General features: G+C 45.2%; 1 protein-coding gene across 3 annotated transcripts in view; it reads right to left on the bottom strand.

The window, feature by feature from the left end:
- The window catches only part of NELL1 (neural EGFL like 1), an 821,103-nt gene extending 804,515 nt beyond the window's left edge, over positions 1–16,588 (bottom strand). For all 3 annotated transcript variants that reach the window (XM_003781182.2, XM_003781183.2, XM_003781184.2), the window contains exons 1-2: positions 16,360–16,588; positions 8,333–8,461 (exon numbers count right to left, since the gene is read on the bottom strand). In XM_003781182.2, the coding sequence (XP_003781230.1) occupies positions 8,333–8,461; positions 16,360–16,414 (184 nt within the window). In that variant the 5' untranslated portion in view covers positions 16,415–16,588. The remainder of the gene's footprint in view (positions 1–8,332; positions 8,462–16,359) is intronic.
- Between the last annotated feature and the right edge of the window lie 4,167 nt (positions 16,589–20,755).

The raw sequence follows: 20,755 nt of genomic DNA, 5'->3' as shown, positions 1-20,755 counted from the left end.
AAAAAAAAAAAAAAGAGCCAGATACAGAAAGTGCAGAATCAAGGAGGTCTTCCAGTCCAAATGCAAATAGGAATCATGGTATAGGTCAGGGGAAATCTCGGCATATTTGAGGAAACAAAAAGTGGCCAATGTGACTGGAGTGATTTAGGTGGGACCAATGGGAAAGCATTGTTAAAGCAAAATTCATCTTCCATCAAATTATTTCTAACAGAGTTGTCCAAAAGTAATATTTGCCACCTCATGATGTAGTGTTATCTTCATCGAGGAGGGTAACCAGGTATGGGATTGGACTAATGGATTGCTGGACAATTAAAGATTCTCTTAAAGAGTCCTCTCTAAGATGAAGTACCTTAAGAATCTCAGAACCATGGACAAGGAAGCACGAACAAAGATGTGCACTGCAGTAGTGTTAGTCAAAACCCTGAACCAAGCCAAGTTTCTGTCAACAGGCAAATGAATGAATACGTTGCAGTATTATGCAGCGGTCCAAACTAATGAACTAGACCAGTGGTTCTCAACCTGTGGGCCACAACCCATAGGAACTGCATCAAAGGGATGCAGCATTAGGAAGGTTGAGAACCACTGAATTAGACCTAACTAAATGTCTTCAAAAGAATAATGGTTAGTTTCAGAAAGATTCATACTATATTCACCATTTAGAAATTATGCAAACCACACAAAGCAACAGCTAATAGTCATTGCATGTTTGCTATGTATCCAATCATGTTCTAAGACATTATACATAAGTCAACTAGCTTCATCCACAGAACAATAGTATGAGATGGAGGCTTTATTTACCCAGACTACAAAGGGGAAAAATGAGGCAGAGAAGTTAAAAAACTTGCCCAAGATGACATGGCTACCAAGAGTCATATCTGGGATTTAAACATAGGGAGTCTGACTCCAAAGGCATACATATCCTCACTCTGTTACCCACCTTGTACACATGTAAGTATATAAACATGCTAATATATAAGCATGTACACACACATACACAAACACACACAGGGACTGGACACTCATTGACACATCAGTGGAGGACTCTAGGGCGACTGGCAGAGGAAAGGACTGGGAGGGGAACATAGGGACTTCCATTTACTTTGTTACTATTTTTTAAAGATTCAAAGCATGTGTTGATTCTAGGGGACAGCTCCAGGATGGTTGCTTATATCATCCTTTGTGCTTGTCTGGATTTTTCTTTTGTTTTGTAAACTAGTTCCTTGTCAAGATAAAAATCCTACAAATGAGAGCTGAGGACAGAGGACATTAAATGATATACCCACAGTGAAAGAGCCAGGAGTAGGTGCTGGTGGCCAGGCACATGGCCCCATGCCTGCTTCTGTGACCTGATGCTGCCAGGAGGTGTGTGTGCTTTCCTTTTAACTGACTGTAAGCCCTGAGGATAGAGCCAGCCTTGCTTATCGTTCCATCTTGGCTCCACTTCATGCATTGGCTGCGTCCATGAAAAGTTGTATTTAAATAAAATATTTGCATATCAAATCATAGTTTTCCACTGATTTACATTCTAATTTTAGAGATGTGTTCCCACAGAAAAGAGTTTAGTCCCAATATGTTAAAATAAATCCCAATTAAAAATCAGAGCATTTATCAAAGAGCACCATAGTCGGTGCAGATCTAATTTTCCCACAATGCCCTCGCAAGAAAACCCCGGCCCAATGGCCACAGAGACTACATTTTAAAATGGATACCTATTAAAGCATAGCCGGGTGGTTCATTCTGATGTTCTTGCACATTCTCTTTAAACAGCCAAAACAGATCACTAAGTATTTATCTCCAGGTATTCAGCAGGCCCCTCTGAGTGGAAGAATCATGAACATTTCATTAAATGGAATTCACCTCCTAACAAGACAACCATCTGTCCTGGTTGATTTCAATCAAATACCTGTCAAAAGGTATTTTGGCAGATGTCCTTTGGTGGCTCTTAAGAGAAGTTTATATCTCTATCACATTGCGCTTAATCGTTTCCTCTCTTGTGAAGCCTTCCTTCCTTCACCTTCCTCAGCCTTAGGTGAAGTGGGGTTAAGACACAGACTCTGCAAACAGACTGCTGAGTTGGAATCCTGTGTGTGCCCAGGCAGCTACTCTGTGGTTACAGATGAGTTCCTGCAATTCCCCCAGGCCTCAGTTTCCTCATCCAAATAAGGAATGTGAAAACAACACATACATAGGAAGACTAGTGGAAGGATTAAATGACAAATTTTAGGTATTTAAAGTCATTTTTTTCACACCCACAGAAAAAAACTAGTTCAGATGACAGTTATCCAGCCTCATTAGGAATTAAGTACAGTGGGTAATTTCAAACATATACCACTAGAGGCAAAAAGTTTAAGTACATGAATGTTTTTAAGTCATGTAAGCTAAATATACACTACATTTATTTGCTTACTGTCCTGGCCTGATTTGCTCACTGCTATATCCTTCATGCTTTAAAGAGTGCCTAGTACAAATTGGACACTTGCTAGATATTTAATAAAGAAGTGAATATTTCCTAATAAATACCTTTAATAATATTAATGAACATTTAAGTTTCTTTTCCTCACTTACAACCTCTTTACATTATCTAAATGAATCCTGAAAAGTATCTTGTCTCATAGACATTACCCTTATTATACAGTGTCTCAAGAGGGAACAAATTCCAAGAGGTAAAGCAATTTTCCCAAGACAAATTTGTTTGTTATGAAATTGGCTTATATACAGAAGAGTTACCAAAAGAATTCTTATCATTTTGCATCCTCTGCTCTCTCTCTCCATCTTTACTTCACGGAAGAAGAAGCATGACCGAGAGAAGAGATTTTCATGTGAATGTTAGAAGTTTGCAGATTTGGGCAATAAATACGGAGTTTATTTGCTCGATGATATACATTTAGTCAATAGCCATTTAATGCTTTCCAGAATAAGCCAGTGCAGGTGTTAATTTGCCCCAAAGAGGGACTTGAAAACCCACTCCACTCTTGCAGCTTGCTTGAGTTTTTATTTGGCAAGAGTGAAAGTGCCTATATTTGGGAGACACCGGTATGTGAATTGAATCACTCTACTAATTGATTAAATGCAAAGTTATACTAAATCACTCCACTCAAAGTGAGGCTGACTCGTAAATGCTCCCAGAGGTAATTAGTGACTAGGCGCATCCAATCAACAGAAAAAACAATTCAGACTTGGGCAATAGTGGGTGGCAGGAAATCTGGAAGATCAGCATTAAACAAACCCTTTGGGTAACTCCATCTTACTCAAATTTTCTAAGCATTAAGAGATATAGCTCAAGCCTCAAGCACTGTTTTGTGAACATGATTACACATGGGCAGCGTGCCTATGAAATGGAAACTACATATTAAATTCCTCTACATATCTGTAGATCTGGTTCAGGGGCCACCACCCCTCCAATACCTTTCCCAGGTCATTCAGTGGGAAGAAATGTCTTTCTTGACCATTCTCAGGACTTCTAGCCCATTCAACTGCAAAACCATTCTCTCTTCCTTTGCACTGAGTGTCTGAGGTCATGGTGTATTTGCCCTTCCAAACAGTAACGATCTTTGCCTTATTCGATCTTGGCCTTTTTTGTCTGTCTTCCACAACACCTAGCTCAAACCCTAGAATGCAAATAGATGCTACATTTCTGGATCTTCCCCTCCAAGTAGCCTACGTTAGTCTTTGTTCTATCTTGTCACATAAAACAAGCTCCTTGAAAGATACTATCTATTCTTTCTTTAGAAACTCTTCTGAAAACAGAACTCCTGAAAGGTAGCACTTCCCTGGCAAGAGAAAAAAAAAAAAGCCACGTACTAAAGAATTTGTATTCATGCATATTCTAGTTCACTTTTATAAATGAAACACCAGTGACATATTCTCTCACCTATGTAACACTGAGACACTGTCAGTTAGGGAGAAGTACAGTTTCAACCTCTCAGATCTTCTCCAAGTCCCACTCAAAGCGAAGCAGAGGTATTCCAAGCTGATTTTTGAAAATCTAATGCTATTTAGGATGATTTTTAGCTTAGAGAGGCTCTATCCCGGTCTTATACATAGCCACTCACTCTCCTTCCCACACCAACCCTAATCCCCAAAACTATGTATCCAGTAATTTGTTTCAGGCAAGAAGAAAATAAAAAATCTTACTTATTCTTTGTACTTATATAAGGACAGCAATAACAAAAATAACACTCAAAAGCTGGCTAGTCCCAAAATAAATCCTATCAAGATTTACATTTGGTTCTGTAGAAATGCTTCCAGGTAAACGGGCTTTCCACTTAAATTTATCAGCAATATTAATAGGCCAGCTTTGAAATGAAGGTTTTCATTCCCTAAACACACATCACCTCACAGCTGGACCTGGAATGGTGAAATATTAGAGGAAATAAAAATAAATGAAGGAAAGAATAATGAACCCATTTTTTACACTTTGCACTTCAGAAAGTACTTTCCCAAGTATTTTCATTTAATTCTTCATAATCAGTCTCCATATTCATCCTGCTTCCAGGTAAGGAAACTAAGGCTGGAAGACGTTAAGAGACGTATCTACTGGCGTTCTTAGTATGGCCTCAAAGTACTTCCACGTGCTCATTGACAAACGAAGGTGATAATAATACCTGCTTTGTATGGTTGTGGTGAGGATGAAAAAAATTAGAACACAAAGTGCTAAATCCTATGTTCTGTAATTCCCCAATCTTCTGCCTTTTCTAGCCTCCTAATCCTCTGCAGGCTAAAATCTGACATTAATGACACACAAAGCAGATGCCACACACAAGGAGAAAAAAGCTAAAGCTTACTACTTTAAAATGCATGGACTCACATTTAACGAGATCTTGTCATGTTCTAGCACTTTATCTATATTTATTTATTACATATGTGCTACAACCATATATAGTAGATAACTATTATTAATGCCGTTTCATCAATAACTAGATGGGGTACTTTGAGGTAGAGCTTCAGTAGATTGCTAATGGCTGTTAGGGATTAACCTTGAAAAATAAGATTTTGGGCTCAGTGCCTGTAGCTCAGTGGCTAGGGTGCCAGCCACATACACTGGGGCTGGCAGGTTTGAACCCAGCCCAGGCCTGCTAAACAACAATGACAATTGCAACCAAAAAAATAGACAGGCATTGTGGTGGGCACTGTAGTCCCAGCTACTTGGGAGGCTGAGGCAAGAGAATTGCTTAAGCTGAAGAGTTTGAGATTGCTGTGAGCTGTGACACCAAAGCACAATACTGAGGGCAACATAGTGAGACTCTGTCTCCAAAAAAAAAAAAGAGCCGTACCTGTGGCTCAGTGGGTATGGTGCTGGCCCCATGTAACGAGGGTGGTGGGCTCAAACCCAGCCGTGGCTGAACTGCAACCAAAAAATAGCCAGGCATTGTGGCGGGTACCTCTAGTCTCAGCTACTTAGGAGGCTGAGGCAAGAGAATCGCTTAAGTCCAGGAGTTAGAGGTTGCTGTGAGCTGTGATGCCACACACTCTACCCAGAGCAACAGCTTGAGACTCTGTCTCGAAAAAAAAAAAAAAAAATCAGAAAGAAAGAAAAACAATATTTTGAAGGCTTCCCATAGGCTCTCCAGACTTGTACCAGCCCATATGGTAACCACTCACCACATGAAATATGGCTAGTGTGGCAGAGAAAATGAATTTTTAATTTTATCCAATTTTAATCAATTTGAAGGTAGATTTAAAGTGAGTGTTTGATGGAATAGCAGTTTTCAAGACACTAGACATTAGTCAATGAAGGGCAGGGATCCTTGAGAGATGAGATACAAGACAGATGAGCCCTACAATTACCACAGCTCATTGCTCTGAGAGAGTTTCCAGGCTGTGGCAGAGGAAGAGGGGACGCAGGCAGTCTGGCAGTTCCCTGAGTTGACAAGAGGAGGGTAAGAGTCTGATTAGACCAAGGCACCTAGATTTCACAGGACCGAATACAAGAAAAAACCCAGCAGCACAAAGAGAGAAACGCAGATCTACCTCCAAATCAGTACTTACTGGAGTACTGATTAGTGTATGTATGTAAGAAAATGACCCGAGGACAGAAGGGAACCACCCAAAAGGTAATAGCAGCCCGCATACACATACACACGCACGTGCACACACACACACAATAAGTATAAGTAGTGCCTAATCCCACCAATGGAACTGGAAAGTCCCATGACTTGTGGAACATTGGGTAGAGGACACACAAGGACATTGCCTCTATAAGAGGAAATAATTAATTCTACTCTAGCTATTTGCCCTACCATGTCTCTGGGCTTAGTATTAAGAGGTTGGGCCTTCAGGAGGACATGAAGTCACAGGGGTTCTGCCCTCTGAACAGCTTGGTGTCCTTAGAAAAAGGTTCAAGAGAGCTAGCCAGTCCTTTGCTTGCACCCTTCCATCCCTTGCACCACGTGAGGAGACAGCATACATCCCCTCCAGAGGACACGGCAACACGGTGTCGCCTTGGAAATAGAGAAAAACAATGCTCATCAGACACTGAGTCTACCGATGCCTTGATCTTGGACTTCCCAGCCACCCCAACTTTAAGAAATAAATTCCTATCAGTTACAATTTACCCAGTCAGTCAATCTAATACACACCCCAAATCAATTCAAGAATGAAGGGGGATGAGAGAAGGAGGGAGGGAGATGGGTGTGCTCCCACTTAATGGGCACAATATTAGGGTATATGGCATACCTCTTGGGGACAAGACACAATTGTAAGAGTGACTTTACCTAACAGATGCAAACATTGTAACCTATTTCTCTGCACCCTCAAATTAACCGGAAAAAAATAAAATAAAATAAATTATCCAGTCTGCAATGCTTTGATATAGCAGCACAATTGGCTAAGACATATTGTTTCAAGGTAGCTGTTCCTGACTGCCACCACTTCCAATTCCAGTTAAATCAGATGTCCCTGTGTTACTCTCATTTGGCAGCCTAGACATCCCTTCACTGTAAGACTAGCAATTGTAATTTAATAATTACTTGTGTCATGACTGTTTCCCTTCATTATATAGAGGAAGGGCTGCATCAATCTTCCTCACTCTTAGTGGTAACCACGCTCTTGGCATGTTGCCTTGGGTATAGTAGGAATGCCATAATGATAACTAGTACTCACTGAGCATTTCCTCTGTACCAGGAGCTGTTTTAAACAGTTTAATAGCTCAGCTCCTCTCATCCTTATAACACCATGAGGGAAGTGATATGTAGATGAGGACACTGAGGCACAGTCAGGCTAAGTAGTTGCCCAAAGTCTCAAAATCAATAGGTGGCAGGGCTGGAACTTGATCCCAGGCTGAAGGGCTCCAGAGTCCCTGTGCTATGGTTTGAATATCTGTTTTCTCCAAAACTCATGTTGAAATGTAACCCCCAATGCAATAGAATTAAGGGGTAGGGTCTTTAAGAGGTGATTGGCCTCTGCCCTCATAAATGCATTAACCCATTCATGGATTAACCAGTTAATGGCTTATTAGAAGAGTGGGACTGGAGGTTTTGTAAAAATAGAGTGAGCCTACTCAGCCTCCTTACCCTGTAATGTTCTGCACTTCCTAGAAACTCTGCAGAGAGCCCCTACCAGCAAGAAAGCCCTCACCAGATACAGCCCCTTGACCTTGGACTTCTCAGCCTCCATAACGACAAGCAAAAAATCCTTTTTAAACAGTAAGTTGCCCCATTTCAGGTACTCTGTAATAAGCAACAGAAAAATGGACTAAGATGCCATGCTTCTAAGAACCACACCATACTGCTTCTATAAATGCTTGTTGGATGATTTGATGAATTATAGTCCATTTTATAATGGATATGACCACATAAGCTATACTCAAAGAGAATGCAGCCACAATAGACATCCTCTGTTCTCATGGCCTACTTATTAAATAAAAGATATAGATACAGATACAGAAATAGGCACAGGTAAAGAAATAGATAATAGCTAGAGAAACAGACTATACAAATAATATGGCTAGCCAATGATCTCCAAGGGGGTTTGCAAATTCATTTCACATTAGGTCCTACCAAAATTGTCAAGGAAATTTTTTTTGTTTGTTGGGGTGGGGGGGGTTGCAGTTTTTGGCCAGGGTTGGGTTTGAACCCACCACCTCTGGCATATGGGGCCGGCACCCTACTCCTTTGAGCCACAGGTGCTACCCGTCAAGGAAATATTTTAATACCATGTCCTCTGATGCCTCCCTCTGACCCTCAGAATACTTGCTGCATATCTGAGAACTCAGGACAATAACACAAGAGAAGCAGCAAAAGTGATCCCCAGAAAAACATACACCAGATGAAGACTCCCCAGACAGACCCTTCTCCCCACCTGTGCCCCCATGCAAAGAAAGAGTTGACTTTACCTTGAAATAAAAATGCTTTGCTGGCATTGTGCATTCCGGACACCTGAGTGACTCCAAGGGTGGTATTCACAAGGTCAAGCTCGGTGATAATATCCATCTGAAGGTCAGGATCTATCCCAAAGCCCACCCCTGGAAAGAAACAAAGAGCTGTTTTAGCTTAAAATGAAGACTGCTGGTAGCAACACAGAGGAGGAATTACAGAGGCAGGGAGTGGCAGAGACGGCAAAGAAGCCAAAGATGAGCCGCTGGGGAGTCTCTCCCTGGAAGGTAAAGGAGAGCAACTCTGCTCCATCGCCCCTCGGACACTGTAGTTTCTTTGTACATTTTCCCATTCCCACTTCCCATCATAGATTGATAATTCCTTATCCAAAACCCTTGGGACTAAATATATTTCAAAATTCAAAATGTGTCATATGTTAGAAAGGTTTTATAGAGTACATATTACATTTTATGTAACATCTTCAGTAAAGTCTAAATTGGCATCCCATAATCAAACAGAATATTTCTGGAGCAAAAAGCGTGATATATCCCTCTGTAACTGGCATACACAAAGAACCTAAAGAGTCTCATACCAGTTGAGGTCAAATTTTGCCATCAAATGAGCTCACCTCAGGATAGATTTTATTGTCAGATGAGTCCTGAAGAAACTTTGGGTTTCTAAGCTTTTATGGATCTGGGGCCTGTGGCCCTGACCTACCTGCCTCAGAGATAGATACAGTAGCAAAATCTGCACCTCCAGTAAACACGCCCCAGAGTGCCCACCTATGAGAAGGGGGGAGGAAATGAGAGGGGCCCAGTTCCTGCTGGAGAAAAGTGGCGGAGGGACTGGCCAAGATGGAGACTCTCTGGAATGACGGTATATTTCCATCCACAGGGATTCCTGAATGGAACGTTAGATACTCAGACAACTCTGGTTAAAGAACCTCCGTGCAAAGGAACAAGGCCCTCAGCCTCCTACTCTAGTCTGAGAAAGGCAAATTCCTCAGATGCCTCTCACCCAGGGAGTGCTCTGTGGAATGATTCATTCATGACTCTAAAGTCATTTCCATCTATCTGTATATCTGTGTATCTATCTATATGGAGATATACAGATACAGATATATAAAGTGAGAGATCACTCTAAGGAACTATGTTTAAGCCATTCATAAGGGCTCTGTCTATCTACACTTAGCATCTCAATAGTGCTATTCAGATTGCGCAGTTGGAAATGTTTTAATCAGCAACTGCAGCCAACTTTCATCTGATGGTAATGTGGTGGCTGAGGCAAGATTGAGAGTGACTCCTGCTCCCACTGAGGGAATGCTGAGCCAGGCATCATGAGCAGTCACAGCCTGACCTGGCCTTCCACCTCCACTGCTGGCTCTGCAGACTCAGAGAAGGAAATCTACCCTCTCCTTAACTCCTTCCCCGTTAGGAAACAGGAACAGCCTCCACTACCTATTCTTATCCTAACAGAAAACTGGTCAAGAAGGTCTCTTTGCAGCAGAAACCTGTTGTTGCCAAGGCAGACTGAAGGTTCAACTGAAGACACAGTGCATAAGACTGCCTTCTCACTTGTCAACCTTCCCCAGTCCCCTGTACCCTTTCAGGTACAGCCAGTTATGCCACCAGTTTACACAGACAGCTCTTCTTCCCATCCACTCTGCATCCATTGTTACTAATTTGTCAACAGGCAAGATTGGGTGTGGACTGTGTAACATACACATTGCTGGGCTGCTCAGGGAGCCTGCGTTCCTGGCTGGAGTGTGGAGGGGGTGGTGGGTAGGAGACAAAAATTAAACAAACAAATAAATAAGATAATTGGAGATGGCAATAAATGCTGTGAAGAAACTAAAGCAGAGTTATGAGATTAAAAGCAATCTGGATGAGGGCTCTACTTCATTGTTTTTTTAATTTTTTAGAGACAAGGTCTTTCTCTGTTAGTATGTCACCCAGCCTGTACTGCAATGGCACAATTATAGCTCAGTGCAGCCTTGCACTCCTGAACTCCAATGATCCTCCCATCTTAGCTGCCCTAGTAGCTGGAACTACAGGCTTGCACCACCACCCAACTCCAGGGCCCTACTTTAGAAAGAAGGGTTGGGGAAGGTTCTTTTGAGCTGGCACCTGAATGCCTAGAAAGGGAAAAATGGAGAAAAGAGATCTCCAGGAACAGACTTGGCATGATCAAGGAGCAGAAAAAGGGCAGGTGTGGCTGGAACAGAATGGGCCAGGAAGAGAGTAGGAGAACATGAGGCCAAGGGATGGGCAAGGACTAAATCATATAAGGCCTGGGCCCCACAACGTGGTACTAGGATGTCATTCTAACTCTAGTGGGATATCATGGAGGGTTTGTGTATAAGGGAGTGGAGAGGTGACATAAGTCCTGATTTACATTTTAAATAAGATCTAACCTTAAGTTTCCATCCTACCTACCTGATACTGCTCATCCCATACCCAGACTCAATCCACAAAGACTGAAAAATGAGTACCTACACCACACAAGGAAGAGCTGAGCTAGATGGGCAGGTATTAGCCCAAGTCACAGTACTATGAGCTTGTTGCCAAAACTGGTGATGTTTTTCTCCAAGTGAGCTCAGAGGCTAGCATTTCTGCGACCACCTTGGAAAGACAGGCAAGAAACTAATATTTCAGTTTCATCTACAATATTCTACATCTAGATGGCAGAAGTTAAAGCTCAGAGTACCTCCAACCTGGTCTCTCTCAGGCCAGGCATTTGGAAAGTGGTCTCGAGAATGTGCCCTTTGCTGAACGCAAGAGGAAGGAAGCATCTGCAGCCCCAGTGCCTTCACAGGGCCACAGATATGGAGGAGTCTGAATTGAGGAAATGATTAATTACCTAATGATTAAGGGCATGATTATTGCTTAGGGTGCAATGATTTCAGAAGAGTATCCATAAGAGGACAGGATGGTGTGCAGGAGAAGGAAACAAAGTTGACTGAAGTTTTTTGTCCTCAAATCCCCTCCCACATCCACAGCCTTTGCTATTTGGTTTTGCAGCTCCTACCACTAGAATGGGAGTAAACCTCACCATCTCTTGATTTTGAGCTCGCCCACGTTTTGGCCACTGGGACATTAGTGACATTAGAGAAGCAGAGGCTTGAATGTGTGTGTATGATAGGGTTTGTTTTCTCGTACTCCTGCACCACAATGAGAAGAACATGGCCCTCCTGACCCACCGGCCTGAGGAGACAGAGACAGGTGGAGCAGGCACCTATCCAAGTTCGAAACCAACCTTAAACCTGGCCCAGACGAACCAACACCAAACCAACCTACAGACAAGTGAACCAAAATAAATGATTGTTGCTTCAAGCCACTGAGTTTTGGGTTGTGTATCATGCAACATCATTGTGATAATATTGACTGATACAGGGACTAACGACCTTCTATGATGGTCATCTGGTCATCCTTAAGATGCTCAAATCTCTCAGACTAGGGGCCCTGCAATTGGGCAAGCCTGAAAAGCACCCAAAGAGACTTTGTAGAACTGGAAGAATACACCCCTAAATGAGAACACAGCACACTCAATCCAGAAAGCACTGTGGACAATAAATTAAAAGCCAGTTTCATCTGTCTCTTCCCCCTGCTAATTCTATACCCTTGGAAAAATCACTTCTCAGAGCCTCAGTTTCTTCACTTAAAAAATGGGAATGATAATACCCGCCTCCCAGAATTGTAAGATGTCAGTGGTAACCATATGAACACTCCAGCAGCTCAGTTGGGCACATCCGTGGGGCCCAGCTGGGGTTTGTTTCTTCTGCCTTTGGTAAGACTAGTTCTCTAAGCCATTCCAGCTCCCTGACCCTCAGCTCCACTAGAATCACACAATAGGTAACGGCCTCCTTCCTCCCATTCCTTCTCCATGCCCAGTTGACCTTGAAGAGCCTCTCACCCTGGATTTGTTTGTGAAATCCATATATTAAATCTACATTCACTCCACACACACCCCCACTCCCACCTACAACTTGCAGGCAAAGGAGCTTCTCTGGCTTTAAGGCAACTGTATTGCTCTTATTATGAAAACACCCCATAAAAAGAGAACAAGAGAAAAGAAATCTATTAGGCTTTTGGATACAGTTTTCTTCTCTGCCTTTAATTGGTCCCCGTCAGGATGAAAATGCCTTGTGCCAATAGCAGCATGTGCACACAGCCTAGGGAATCAGAAAACCTATTAATAAGGCAGCATTTACATGGCCTCTCCTGAACCCTATGTAGTGTGAGAGTGTTGGCTCCATGGAAAAAAAATTTTTTAATTTTAATGTTTCTGCTCTTGTCCAAGCATAGAGCTCCTGCCCTTTCCTAGGAAACTGTATTAAAGTTTCCTACTTTGGACTTAATGGCTATACAAATGGCTGAAGCTGGGAATTACAATTAAGCAAGATAAAAAGCTCCTGAGAAGGAAGGAAATATTTTTAAAACCTGGAAGGCAGCATATCAATGTCGCAGACTAGAGGCCTGACTTTGGGATCCGGAACCTCTTCCCTAATCAGGATACCTGCTGCTACTGCGGCCACTACTGTTCACTCCTGGTCTCCATCCAGGGAGGGCTCAGGCCCAAAGCCTACTTGTCCACTTTCAGGGTCCAGGCCTACTATCCTAGGCCTGGCTCACTGTCCAGAGTGGAAGCTGTTGTCCTGCTAGAAAGATGCTCTTTGACCGCATTTAAACCACAGGATTTCACAGCCACTTACTCAGATTGAGGCCCATGGGCTCCTACAAAGTTTCATGCTCAATACTCCAAAAGCAATTTTCGTGAAGAATATGTTCTATACCTGTTCCAAGCCGGCCAAAATGTACATGATCACTGGAGGCTGGGGGCTCATCTTCACGGCTCCATTATTCAACTCATTATTAATGAACCACCAGGGAATTGCTTCAAAAAGAAAATCTCTCCTTTCCAGCAGGTGGCAGCAAAAGGCATTGACTCAGTGCCTTGGGGGGCTTTGAAATAAGAGATATGCCCGTCGCCCCCTTTTCAGAGAGCAAAACAAACTGAAAGCCAATGGGAGGGATAATTACTGTTCTTTATATTATCCGTACTTCCAAGATATGGAAGAAAATTAGTGAGCATTGCATATTATCACTGCTAGTATTGCAGGCTACTAAATTTTCATTATTAGTGATCTATCTAGAAATCCTAGAATTATTTTTCAACCAGAAATAACAAGAACTAAAGAACTGCGCCTCCTCTCTACACTCCATTTTTTTACTCTAAAACAAGTTCTCTGAACAAGGGGCAATTTAAGCAGCTTCCTTATGGCACCTATCATTCGATCTTTTCATACCTAACACTGCAGTCTTGCTTTAATTAAAATGTGCCTGATATCATCTATTCATTTCCATTACAAGGCAGTGATATCTGAGGAGCTCACTAAGTGAACCACATGTTTATTTCATCTAAGCCTGTTAACAGCCCAGACAACAATTGTCCTACTTGACAAAGAAACTTTCCAAGTCGCTTGTTTGGATCCTGATGAACTAATCAGCCAGCCAGTCTAACCTAAGAAGAGAATGGATGTATGAGGAGGAAATGGTGATTCCCTGGCAAAATCAAAGGGTTGATCCAAGAAAACTACAGTTTATACCCCCTCAAGCTACAAGAAATGTTCAGTGTACAAATGGGGAGATAATTCTCCCTGCCACCCCCACCGCCTGCATCTTTCTGATTCTTCTGATAATTTTTGTAGAAGAAATATGTGGTCTCCAGTGTTCAAGTAGGCCCAAGGGACACTGAAAACTCAAGCTCCCTAGGCAACAGCCACAACCAATGGGCCAGATCCTTTCCTGCTTCCCTGTCTTTGCACAAACTGTTCCCTCTCCCTGGAATGCTTTCCCATTCCATCCATCTGGAAAACTTCCTACAAAGCCTTCAAGGCACAACTCTGAAATGGCACCTCCTAAGTAAAGCCTTCCCTGACCACCACCCCTCCCCGGAATTAATTCACGCCTTCCCTCCTCTGTATTTCCTTAATACAAATCTATACTCCTACCTCTCCTCCCCCCTCAATCTGCAAAACAAGAACATGTTCCAGTTTCTATCTAGACTCTCAGCTAAGCTGGAAGTTCCTAGAAGCCAGGGACCAAGTCCTTTTCTTGCATAAGTAATCCTGGTACCCAGCCAGACATTCAACTGTTCATTGAAAGAATAAATACATGAATGCATCTTCCCCTACAACCAACTTTACAAGATGAAAGGGGAATTCAGGGTGGAAAGGGGGCAAAGACCGCGTTCTTAAAGACCTCCTCCCCAAGCAATGAGCCCTGGAAACATGTTCCACTTCTGGATGAAGGCACTTGGAGCAACTTTTCAAAGGAGTAATAAGAGGAAAAAAGGATTTAGGCACGTTCGGCAGTGATATGCACTTGAGGATGTGAACTTAGGGGCGGGCTGCCTCCTTGCCATCTAGTTTCTCCCTATCTTTAATTTCTGGTAAGATGCTCACCAGCACCGTATCCTCTGCCTTCAGGGTTAGCAGCCACTCTCCGCCCTGGAATCGCCTGACCTGATCTTCCTGAGGCCATTCCCTCCAGGGTGTTCTCGGTTTTAAAAAACTAACCCATCCAATGAACTTGAGCTCAAGAAGCAGGTATTCTAGTCTAGAAGGAGCCTTGGTATTCTAGGAGCAGGTGTTTTAGTCTAGAAGGAGCCTTGGCGTCTTAGCAGCCTGGGAAGCGCGGATGGAGATAAGGAACGGAATGGGAGGGGGCGTTCTTTTGTCCCTGGAGAGATCCACACACCAAGCTCTTTGAGGAAGCAGAAGAAAGCTGCTTTACACTCGGTCCCGGGGAAATGAAAAGGGCCAGCTGTAAGCTCCTGGGCACCCACCTCCTGGGCCTTCACGGGGGCTCACTGCCAAAGAGGGGCGCCTGGGTGCAAGCAGAGGGAACTTTTGAGCCAACCAGCCAAGGACTGGAGCCCCTTCTCAAACCTCTCCAGATAAACTTGCTTCCCGGTCTGCAGAGGAGGCGATGCCTCCAGAGAAGGGAAGTGAGCAAAGTCGGCAGCTCGTACCTAGGGTGGCTGAGGTAGGGCTGAAAAGCTCCAACACTCCCTGCAATCACAAGCCGCGAGCCCTATTTTGCCAGTTTTCTGCCTCGCCCCAGTCTCCCCGCATCTACCACTAGCCCCTCGAAGAAGGCAACCGCAAGCCAGTCTCTGAACCTCAGGGGAGTAGGGGAGGGAGTGGGGGAGCTGGGGGAAGAGGGAAAGATGCGCCGAGAGTCCCCACAACTGCATCCCTGGAGGCAGAACGAAGTGGGGACCTCAGACAATTTTGCGTTATCCTTGCTCCTTCTCCCCACCCCAAAACCTGAGATTATAGCAAGGGAAAACTGATTTGCAGCTGGAGGAAAACCTCCCAGATTGTCGCCACTGCTCTAATCCCCACACACACACCCTCCAAAAAATGTTCTCCCAGCCCTTGGGGTCCGGGAGCGGGCAGAGAAAAATGCTCCTGGAGTTCTCCTGGGGAGAGTCAGAAAGGGACAGGAGATTGCGGGATCCCGGGTTCTCCCGCAGCCCTCTCCCCGCGCCGCGCCGCGCCCTCCCCAGCTCCAGCCGCGCCCGGCAGCCGGCCGGAAGCGCTCCCTCTGCGGTGCGACTCCCGAGGCTACCCCTTCCCGGCCCAGCGGAGGTCGGGGAGAGCGGTTTCCACCGCACCTTTCAAGTTCGGAGATAAGGGACTCGCGGGCCAGCCCCGCTGCGGGTTTCGACTCCCTGGGACCTAGAAGCTGGTTACTAGCAGCACGAGGGTGCGCCCACTCGGCCGCGCCCCTCACTCCTACGTCCCTGAGGCCGCGTCCCCCGGGAAGGGGCACTCACTGGGACCTCTCCTAGCCGGCGAGTCCTGCTTCTCACCCTTTCACCCAGCTGGATAGAGAGACCCAAAAGAGCAATGCACGTTATTGCCCTTCCCCAGACCAGCTCAGAGAACGGCTCCAGGTCTCCCCATGCTGGTGTGGGCACTAAACACAGCGGTGGGGGTCCCCTCTTTTTCCGACACCTCCAACCTCCCATCTGTGCTTACCTGTCCTGGCGGTGCACACACAGAACCACACAACTAAAATCACATCCATCGGCATCGCTCCCGAGGGTCCCCGCCAAGCAGGGCGCACCAAAGCCAGGTGGAAACAAATGAGCCTGGATCCCGAGGCGCGCCGGGCTCGGTGCCGCCAAACTTGCTAGCGGGCGGCGGGGGAGGTGGCTCGGCTGCGCCGGGTGCTGCGCTCGGGGATCGCGCCCGAGAAGGCAGCCCCGGCCGCCCCGCCCCCAGCCCGCCCCCCACCGCGTGCGGCGGCAGCGCCCGACTCGGGCCCCGGCCCCCGCTGCAGCTGCGCTCTCCTCGGAGCTGGGGTGGGATCGCAGGGCTCTGCCACTCCGGCAGGTTGCGCTCCGCTCCAGGAGCCAATTCGGTTCGCCTCCTTTGCCCCCGGAGCTGCGAGGACCGAGGCTGCAGGCGCGGCAGCCGCTACCACCTGGAGCACCGAGTCAAAGTCCCGGGACCCGCGACCGAAGGGGAGGAGCTGGAGGCGCAAGGTGCCCGCACGGCTTCAAGCGCTGCAGCCCTGCGGAGCAGCCTTAGCCAGTGAGCCAGTGTTGCCGTCTCTGCCGCGGTGAGGGCTGCCGAAGTTGCCACAGTTCATCCCGGCCGAGGGGGAAAGACGCCGAGCCCTCGCGGGTGGGTTTTTTTCCTCCAGGGAACCGAGACTGAGACGGCGCCACCAAGCGCGCACGGCCTCTCCTTGGTTAACAATTACTCGGGATTCGCTCTGGCAACTAACTGCATAGGGAGGGGTAGGGAGGGACCCGCGAAGGATGATGGCTGAGTCCCCGCTCACCACCTGTACCTAATATCTCCTCGCTGCTGGTGGACCCCTATGCCTAGGTACACTCTTTGGGGGTGCAGGAAGAGAAGTCCTCCAGCCAGAGTGAGTTAGAGTTGGGGTTTGGGTAGTCTATTTGCAAACCTCGTTCTGCAGGGCGAATGCTGCCACTTAGGGGTAATTCCTAAATATCTTATTTTTCCCCATTACTTTCTCGATGGTTTTGTCAAAAGCACACTCTTCTTTCAGAACCGCCTTCAGACGCTCTAGTTCCTCCAGGACCTCCACCCCCAGCCCCCACCCTCCTCAACTCCTGACTCTATTCCTTAGAAAGAAAAGCTGGGCCTTGTTTTCAGCTTGTGGGCAAGAAAGAGGAGGGGTCCTCCACCCTCTCAGTGACCCTTTCCAGACTGATCTTGTCTGCAAAAATCTCCCAGGTTGGAGACCTCCCTGCCCTACTTCCTATTTGTCCTACTAACATCCAGCATTATTTATAACTGGAATGGAGAGTCACAGAATCAGAAATGACCCAACTTCTGATTTATACCAAGTGAGCCCCACCTGGTTTAAAGCCCCCAGCTTGCTCACTCTGCCCAGTCTCAGCCCTCCTGTCACCACCCTTTCATATTCAAATGAGATCCTAGAGGCGGTCAAGGCAACTTCTCAAAACAGCTCTCCCTGACTTCCTGCTGCAGACCAATCCCAAGGTTTCAGAGTCCTTTTCACTAATAAGGACCTGCCTTCTCACGTCCTTTTTTTGTTTTTGTTTATGTATTTGCGGTTTTTGGCCAGGGCTGGGTTTGATCCCACCACTTCCGGCATATGGGGCCAGGGCCCTACTCCTTTGAGCCACAGGCACGGCCCCCTTCTCAACTCTTACACTCCCTCTCACTTCCCACATCCTTAACCTCTATACAGCTTTGACCCCCAGAAACCCCAACCAAGGTCACCAAATTAGCTTATTAAAAGAGAAGGTTTTAACTACAAGCTCTTCTGGTCTCTGCCCTATTTTTCTGGATATTTCTGTATGCGAGCCACTGTCCCACTTGGCCATTTACTTTGTTGTCCTTTGGCAGATGACAAAGTGAACAAGCAGGCAGATTCCAGCTCAAGAAGTAAACTTGCCATCCCGAAGTTGAACTGAAGGATTAAGAGGTGAACTTACACAGGGCTCAACTGATTCTCCAATTCATATGCAACCCAGGCCCAAAGGGCATCTGTCTACCTTGACTCTGTATTTTCATTACAGACTCAAAACTTTTTCTTTCCACCTGGAGCATGTTGCATTTAAAGGTAACATTAAGGCCTGTGTGGTGGCTCACACCTGTAATCCCAGCACTCTGGGAGGTCAAGGCCTGAGCTCACAGGTTCAAGACCAGCCTGAGTCAGAGCGAGACCCCATCTCTAAAAATAGCTGGGCGCTGTGGCAGACGCCTGTAGTCCCAACTACTTGGGAGGCTGAGGCAAGAGAATCTCTTAAGCCCAAGACTTTAAGGTTGCTGTGAACTATGACACAACAGCACTCTACTGAGGGTGGAAAAGTGAGACTGTGCCTCAAAATAAATAAATAAGCTAACATTAAATTCACACAGCTTGCAGAGAATAGGATCTCCCAAGTCTGGTTGGGTCTTGTGGGCAAGGATACCATACACCACGTGTGTTACGAGAGCCACATCCCCTCTCTCCTCTGCAGACTTTACACCTTAGAAGCAACAGCCTTGAGTGTTTCCAAGGCCCTTTTATTGATCTCAGAAATCCCAGAATCTTTACAAGTCACAGTGACCCCAGCAAAGGGGAGAGGGGGAAGATCTTTAGAGCTCTTTGAGGTCTCTGTGTAATTAGCTGTTCCTGTGGGATGGGGCTTTTAGCTTGCCATTAAAAAACAAAGCAAGACATATGTGCTGTCATAGCTTTGCAGCAAAACATCCATTAACAGTAACAAGAGTTAATCTCAACAGGGTCATAAATCTTTCCTAGGCAACTATTTCAATCGCTTCTATAAGTGCATTCTCTGAGTGGGGATTTTGAGTGTGTAGGCCTGTTAGTCTAAGGGAAGCTTCATAGAAAATTTCTGCAGTGACAGTGGACATGTGACTGTGTACATGTTTGATGGGGTCACATGGCAGTGAGGCCTGTGGACAGTGGAGGCAACAATAACACTTGACTTACCCAACACCAGGCTCAATTCCACCCTGCTCTTCAGGGTGGCCGACCATGATGGTTCTCCAGCAGCCAGGAGCTTCCTTTGATCACCCCTCTGCCTTTTCTTCCTGACCTCTGAAGTGCTTCAGGGCTCAGTTCTAAGCCTTCTTCAATTCCAGACATACCCATTCCCTTTTGCACTCATCCCACTTCTTGGATTTCCATAATAATATCTAATACATAGGTGAGTTTTAAATGTTTATCTCCAGCCCCAGCCTCTCTTTTGAACTGCAGACTTACATACCCAACTATCTATTAGGCATCTTGAATGTGTTATGGCCACATCATCAAAACTAAAAGGATTTGTGCTTTAAAGAATATCATCAAGAAAGTCAAAAGACAACCCACAAAATGGGAAACAATTTTTGCAAGACACATCTGATTGGCACTTCTATCTACTAAAAAAACTATTATAACTAATACCAGACAATAAAAGATAATAAAATTATAAGTAATACCAGATAATTTGAAAATGGACAAGGATCTGCATATACATTTCTCCAACGAAGATATGCAAGTGACCAATGAACACATGAAAATATTTTAACATTATCTGGAAAATGCAAATCAAAATGACAAGGAGATACCATTTCACCCCCACTAGGTGTGCAACTGGCTAGAATCAAAAAGACCATAAGTATTGATGAGGATGTGGAGAAATTGAAACCTTCATAAAGTGCTAGTGGGAATGTAAAATTTAAACATATGATCTAGCAATTCTACTCCTTGTGGGTGAAGAAAATTGGAACCTTCACAAAGTGCTACTCCTCGTGGTCCTTGTGCTTGCCATTCCCTCTACCAGGAATGTTCTTTTCATAAATCTTCGTAAGGGTCCCTTTTAATGTGACTCAAATCTCTGCTCAAATGCTGAGTCCTCAGGGGGATCCTGCCTAAAGAAGATAATCACTTCACCCCCAACATGCTCTGTTCTCTTACTCTGATTGATTTTTTTATAGTGATTACTATTATCCAAAATCCTATGATGTATATGTTTACTTAATTATTCTGTCTCCTCCACTATAATGCAAGCTCCACAAGAGTAGTGATTTTATCTTTACTGCTCACCACTGTATCTCTCCACCAGGAACTGTGCCTCGCACATATTAGGAGCTCAATAAATGTTTGTTGAATGACTCAGTGAATGCTGTGCCAGGAAGCAGCATGGAGAACTGACTCTTCTCATCAGAGATCACCAAGGCAGTAGTCAGACTGCTTCGTCCTACTGTCCACAAGAGCTGCTTCATTGCGGACCCTGTGTGGGGCAGCAGATCCCACAAAAGACTCTCTTTAGTGTCCAAATTAAATCCATAAGCTAAAGGCAGATCCGAGCCTGCGAAACCATTCATCTACCTACTGCCCTCCATATTCCCCTCCCTACGCCGCTCTTTTTTGCCCAGC

Source organism: Otolemur garnettii, unplaced genomic scaffold (assembly GCF_000181295.1).
Source record: "Otolemur garnettii isolate 467f Iridium unplaced genomic scaffold, OtoGar3 scaffold00001, whole genome shotgun sequence".
Taxonomy (NCBI): domain Eukaryota; kingdom Metazoa; phylum Chordata; class Mammalia; order Primates; family Galagidae; genus Otolemur; species Otolemur garnettii.
Note: the sequence above shows the minus strand (reverse complement) of the source record. Positions and strands in the feature narration are given on the sequence as shown.